Source organism: Gracilinanus agilis, unplaced genomic scaffold, assembly GCF_016433145.1.
Source record: "Gracilinanus agilis isolate LMUSP501 unplaced genomic scaffold, AgileGrace unplaced_scaffold54076, whole genome shotgun sequence".
Taxonomy (NCBI): Eukaryota; Metazoa; Chordata; class Mammalia; order Didelphimorphia; family Didelphidae; genus Gracilinanus; species Gracilinanus agilis.
The window spans coordinates 1-6,736 of record NW_025389217.1 but is presented as its reverse complement, the minus strand read 5'-3'; the positions used below and the strand labels follow the sequence as shown (position 1 = coordinate 6,736).

The following is a 6,736-nucleotide window of genomic DNA, read 5'->3' as shown; positions in this document are numbered from 1 at the left end:
CAGTGTGGATTTGAGTTGGGGGGTCCACCATGGGGGTCAGTGTGGATGGGGGGGTTGGGGGTCCACCATGGGGGTCAGTGTGGATTTGAGTTGGGGGGTCCACCATGGGGGTCAGTGTGGATTTGAGTTGGGGGGTCCACCATGGGGGTCAGTGTGGATGGGGGGGTTGGGGGTCCACCATGGGGGTCAGTGTGGATTTGAGTTGGGGGGTCCACCACGGCAGAGGGGTCAGTAGCTTACTTCAGGGTTGCGCTGACTCTCATTAAGGTCAGTAGAACGCGTGTCCCTCAGCATCTTCTCGATGATGTTCCCGCAGCTCCAGCCCGCAAACACCAGCTTCCCATGCTGATAACCCACATCCTGCAGGGCCAAGGGAAGGCTCGGGGTGGGGGCTCCCCTCGAGATCTCCCTCCCCCACCCCGCCCTTCCCCACTCACATAGATCTGGTCAAACTTGCCGAAGTCCATGGTCTTGAAGCAGTCGATGGGCGGCCGCAGATACTCACAGTACGAACTGGACTTCACAACCTGGAGCTGCCTCACACAAGACACGTAGGCCAGGCGGGACTGGATCTCGGCCATGTCCGGCACCTTTGGGGGAACAGGGCCTCGCTTAGCCGGCCGGCCCGCATCCTCCGGGCCGGGCTGGGCGCTCCGAGGCCTCCCTCACCTTGACCTTCTCTGCCCAGGGGTTGAGACGCTTCCAGAGGAGCCACCAGCCCGACAGACTGTCCCCGTAGTTGCTCAGGTCAGTCTCGTCCTGACTGCCTACGTCGATGGCTATCACGGTCTTGGCCCCCATGTTCCGGGCAATATCAGCTGTAAGCAAAGAGGGTGAAGTTAGTGAGTCGGCGAAGGGGCCGCTGGGGCTGAGCGTGTGGGCCCCGGCATGCCATCACCCGGCCTGCGGCCCAGGAGAGGGGGTCCCTCTGCCTGCCCCCTCCCCAGGCTCCGGCTCCCTGCGCGTCCTGTCCTGGCCGCTGGGTCCTCACCGTCTCCGGGAGAGGCTGCCCGAGGCGCCTCCATCCCCCCAACCAGCCCTGGCCAGAAAAGGGCTAAAAGGGGAGGGAGGCAGGGGTGAAAGGAATCGGAGCGGGAGGCGTCCCGGGGACACGCGCCCTTCCTTTGCATTGTGTGTGCCCGTGTGCCGCCCGTGTGCCTCGCGTGTGCCGCCCGTGTGCCTCGCGTGTGCCCGAGGTCCTCGGAACGTACAGGTGGCAGGCTGATGCACCTGCGCTTGAGGGAAAACAGGGGAGGACATGAGGCCGACGCGCGGTGGGGAGGGGGCAGGAGAGGAGACGGGTTCGGCGACAGGCTCACCCCCAGAGGCCCAGGAGGGAACCGGAAGATGCCTGGGTCCGGTCCGGAAGTGCTGGAGCTGGAAGACTGAAGCTGGTGGGAGCCGGCCCGGACAGTGTGTGTTTGCAGGCTCGGGGGCTCCCGTGCACCCCCATACGTGTGCGGCCGTGCTCGTTTGTGCCTGCGTGCATCGCCCGCCCCCGCCCCCAGCCCAGCCACTTGCCTGGCAGGTTGTTGATGTAGCCGCCATCCATGAGCAGGTGGCCATCCTTCGGGTCACACAGAGGGGGCAGGTAGCCCGAGAGCGTCATGCTCGACCGGACGTACCGCCACAGAGACCCTGCCCAGGGGAGGGGGAAACCACGTCAGGGCCCCCACCCAAAGGTCCCCCCTCACCTGAGGGGGGTCAAGAGCAGGGCCCCCTGGTGCTGACCTGGGACATTGTTAACAAAGCACCCATCCACCAGGAGGTGCCCATCCGAGGGGTCACACATGGGTGGTAAGTACGGGCTGTAGGAAGAGCTGGCCCGGATGTACCGCCACAGGCTGCCTGCGGGGGACAGAGTAGGAGGGGGATGTGAGAGGACGGGGGGCAGGGAAGCGGCAGGGCGGGACAGGGCACGCGGGAGAAAGGAGGCTCAGGAAAGGGACGGAGGCCGAACCTAGCCGCGCCGCCGTCAGAAAAGGGACAGACCACGAGGGCCGGAGCAGGGAGCAGGAAGCGGACAGACAGAGGCCGCGGGAAGCAGGACCACATGGCCACACGGCCCTTTCAAGAGGACAGAGATGATGGGAGCACGAGGGGGTGGAATGACCAGCAACAGGGGGAACAGGTGGGGAGTGGCGAAAGGGCAGGATGCCATGAGGCAGATGGAAAAGAGGAGGGGAAGAAGGGAGCAGGAGCCCGACAGACACAGGACAAGAGCAAAGAAGGCGAGAGGAGACCCAGGAGGGTGCTGTGGGACAGGGGGAGGGGGACAGCGAGAGGAGGGGTACACAGGGCATGCAAGGGAAGGCTCCACTGTAGGGGAACCAGGGACCTTTGGTGGGGTCCCCTTATCTGCTCCCATATCTGCTCAGGGCCCGTAAGTCCAAACAGTCCAGAGGGTCCCTGGTGGGTTAGCAGGTTAGAGGTTAGAGATCAATTGGGCTGGGGAGCCCTGGCCAGCACCCCAAGGCCAACAGGCAGCTCAGCTGTTAACAATGTCCCAGATGCTCAGCCCCAGCTTCCTCTGCACCAAGGCCCCCAGCAACCATGATCCTTTAAAGCTGAAAATCACCACACCACCAACACTCACCCTAACCCCCTCTCAGAACAGAAAACCAGACCACCCCAAAGGAAGCGCAGTCCGGCCCTCCTACACAAGAGTCCTCAAAGGGCCCCCATGGAGGGGCACGAAGACTTGTGTAGGGACGGTGCTAAGGTTACCATCAAAGGGTTAGTAAGTGAGTGTTCCGTCTGAGCAGGACCAGGCCCTGACCCCCTCCCCGCTCCCCACTCCCCGCTCCCTCGGGGGCCAGGTCCCTTGAAGGGGAGTGAAGGTGTGAACCGCTTGGAGAGAGGATCTGGGGGGGCCTACCGTCCTTGTGCACACGCATGGCTGAGGCTGTGATATCTGTGGTCACGTTGAAGTAAGGCAGCCACAGATCCTGGGGAAGACAGACGGCGATTAGCGGTCAGAGACAAGGGCACAGGAATGGCCATGGGAAGACAGTGAGGAGGAGCCACTGATGGGAATGTTGCCAAGATGTCGCTTTTCTCTTGGTAGGAGTGACGTCTAAAGATCCGAAGAAGCGTAATCGTCATCATAGCACACTAAGGTAGATGGACACTTTGCAGATGTTAGCTCCTATTTCATGTTCATAACAGCCATAATCCTTAGAAGAAGCCTCTTCTTCTCCCTTACTGTACCCTCAGGAATATAAACCCAAGGATAAGATCCCTGGCTCATACCTCGGGAACGACATTTATTCTCACATAAACACACATGATAGGAATGAACATCGTTGTATGTTTGTTGTCCTCCACTCCTAGAATGTCAACTCCCTGTGGGGAGGGACTGCTTTGGCTCATAGCAGGTGCTTAATAAATGCCTGTAGATTGATGGACAGATGAATGGACTGACATGGAAAAGCTGTCAGTGCCCCAGGGGCACCTCACCTCTTTTGGGTCTTATACCCCTTGACCCATCAGTTTGGGGAAGCTCGAGGATCTCTTCTCAGAATCATGTTTTCAAATGCATAAAATACACAAGATTACAAAGGAAATCAATTGTGTTGAAATATAGCTATAAAAATATTTTTTAAAAGCATGTTCAACTAGTGCACTGTTGGTAAAGTTGTGAACTGGTCTAACTATTCTGAAGAGCATGCTGGAACTATGCCCAAAGGGCTATAAAATTATTCATTTCCTCTGACTCAGGAATATCACTACTAGGTCTGTCTCCCAAAGAGATCAAAGATAAAGGAAAAGCACCTATTCCTATAGAAAATATTTATAGCAGCTCTTTTTGTGATGGAAAAGAATTAGAAATCAAGGGAATGCTCATCAACTAGGGTACGGCTGAACAAATTGTGGAATGTGGTTGTGCTATAAGAAATGACAAGCTAGATGGTTCAGAAAAACCTGGGGAGACTTATATGAACTGAGGCAAAGTGAAGTGAGCAGAACCAGAGAACACTGAATACAGTAACGGCAATATTCTTTGACAATCAGCTGTGAATGACTTAGCTACTCTGGACAAGACAATGATCCAAGACAATGCCAAAGGCCCCATGATGAAAAATGCTATCCACCTCCAGAGAGAGAACTGATGAACTCTGAGTGCAGAGTGAAACATAAAATCTTTTCTAAACTTTATTTTTCTTGTTTTGTATGTATGTGTGTCTTCTTTTACAACATGGCTAATGTGGAAGTATGTTTTAACATGATTTCACATGTATAATTGATATCATATTGCTTGCCTTCTTAATGGGGAGAGGGAGGAGGAAATAAGTTAATTGGGGACTCAGAATTTTTTTAAGTGAATGTTAAAAACTTTTACACGTAATTGAGAAATATTCAATAAAATAAATAAAACTATATGAGAAAAGAAGAACCCCTAGTCTAAGCTGAATGATGTGACCAGGGGGTAGACTGTCACCTCTGAATCTTGGGAAGTGTTAGAGAGTGAATAGGCTATGTGTAGGAGACCTGAGAACCTTGAAGGCAAGAAATCACAGATACTAAAAAGGAACTTGGGAGAAAGGAAGAAAGGGAAGGGGCCCTCCAATATCAGAACAGAAAGGATGCCTAGTTCTCCTCTGGATAAGAGAAAGCATTGATGGGAGTGTTCAAGTGGAACCATGGGGCAAAGGGCTAAAATGGCAACTGCATTATAAGAACTGGCTTGGTCTGACAGGCAGGGGCAGCCATATGGCATTTATGAAGGAAAATCAGGTGAAAGCTCCCACCATGAGCAAAATAAAGGTGTGACGATATCAAGTCAGAATATAAAGATGAAGGTGGACTAAGGAGAGACTAGGGCATGCTTAGTCTTGAGAGAAAGGAAAGTGGAAAAAACAGGCCAAGAATTTGAGACTATTCTCAAGGAGGGGCAGGGGAAGCAATGGTGAGGTTGAGGCAGGAGGGTCGGAGGCAAGAGAACTCCTCTTTGGAGCCCCAGTGAGAAAATGTTTTACATTCTCATGAAGGCTCATGTCCTCACTCCCCTCCAAGGAACCTGGCCCTGTCTGTAGGGGATGTGTCTGCTTCTCTGGGAACCTGAGCAGCAACTGCAGGCTAATTCTGACATAATCTTAAGCTCCTGGCCAAAGCCCGAGGGCACGAGGTTCAGGTAAGGCTATATTGATCCATTCTGATGAGATGATTGGCCATAATCTACAAGGTCAGGAGAGCAGTGGGCCCATGAAAGCCAAGCCAGACAGAACAAGAGCAGGAAGGGAGGATGAGGAGAAGAGCCAAGCCAGTCTGCAGATGAAGAGACTCTCTCCCCATCAGCCCTAGTCCCAAGCACTTGGAGCTAGGAGACTGGTACCTCTTGCCCAGACTCGCGATCTCTTGTGGCCTGCTGGGGCCAGGAAAAGAGAGGGGCCATCTGCCAAACCCTCTGTCCAAGACAGGGAAGTGGAAAAACAGGAAGCGTACCCCGGGAAGGCCCTTGTGGCAGCAGCTAAATGGGAAGGGTATATAGACCAGTGCCTGGAGTCCAAATACAAAGCCAAATCCTGAAGGTCTGCCTGAAGGAAGGAGGTAAGGGACAGAGCAGGGCACGGGAGGGGAGAGAGAATAGGAGGAAAATGTCTGAGGGCCAGGAGGAGGAGCGGGTCCTGTAAAGGGAAGGGCAGCACCTCAATTTGCCTGTCCTGGAAAACACGGTAGATACTTCGGTTGAAGGCAGAGCCTGAGAACATGGAGGTAATGGGGTACGTGAGGTCCAGCATCGGCTCAAACACTGATGTCATCTTCTGTAGAAGACAAAGAGAGAAAGCCAGGGAGCTTGATGCACGCCATGAGGGACTCACAGGGGGACACTGAGGTTTAGGGGGGGGCCCACGGGAACCTGAGGCATTCCAAGGGAGTCTAAAGGGTTTCCTGGGAGGTTTGTAACAGGCCTGAAGGGTCTGAAGAAGGACCTCGGGGTGCAGTGGGGTTCTGGGAGTACCTTGGCCCATTCTCGGGCACGCTGCTTAGTACGACTCGCGCTGCGCTCCTCTGCGTACAGGGCCCCAATGAAGGAGCCGATGGATGTGCCGCCCACCATGTCCACAGGCACACCGGCCTCCTCTAGAGCCTTCAGCATCCCGATATGGGAGCAGCCCCTGGGGCCGAGAGTCAGTGGTCAGCCCCCTCCAGAGCGGGCCCTTCTCCAGCCCCTCCCCCGGCCTTGGCTGGCCCTTACCTGGCCCCGCCCCCTCCCAGGACCAGGGCGATGGTGTTCCCCGTCAGCACCCGCGCCAGGCGCGAGAAGTCGCTGTGGCGGTCGGCATCTCGGGAGAAGACCTTCTCATACAGCTCTTCCTGGAGGGGCAAAGCGAGGCGGTGCGCTTGGTGCAGCTGGCGCCCAGGGGTGCCCCTTCGCCCTCCCTCCCCCAGCCCCTCCCCACGGTACCAGCTTGGCAGGGCTGCGGCGGGAGAAGAGGCGGCGCGGGCAGCGCAGGTGCAGGTGGCCCGAGCACCAGCTGCGCATGTTGAGCCACTCGACGGTGCGGGTGGGCCCCGGGCCCTCCTCCCGGTGCAGCAGGACCAGCTGCTTCAGCGCCCGCACGGCTGTGCTCTCCAGCCTCTGCTCCAGCTGCACACAAAGCAGAGGAAGAGCCGGTCAGAGCGGGGCCGGAGGGGCTCCGGGGTGTCTGGGGTGTCCGGGCCGGGGGGCTCGGGGATGTCAGGGCCAGGGGGCTCCGGGGTGTCTGGGGTGTCCAGGCCAGGGGGCCTGGGG

General features: G+C 56.5%; 1 protein-coding gene across 1 annotated transcript; it reads right to left on the bottom strand.

Moving 5' to 3' along the window:
• Positions 1-194: 194 nt before the first annotated feature.
• On the bottom strand, positions 195-6,592 carry LOC123255920 (patatin-like phospholipase domain-containing protein 6; the record flags this gene model as incomplete). The annotated part of the gene is made up of 9 exons (XM_044684634.1): positions 195-360; positions 438-590; positions 670-818; positions 1,522-1,638; positions 2,879-2,948; positions 5,649-5,765; positions 5,963-6,119; positions 6,200-6,318; positions 6,410-6,592. Coding segments are annotated over 9 exons (1,197 nt in total), but the record flags the coding sequence as incomplete, so codon positions are not given.
• Positions 6,593-6,736: the final 144 nt, after the last annotated feature.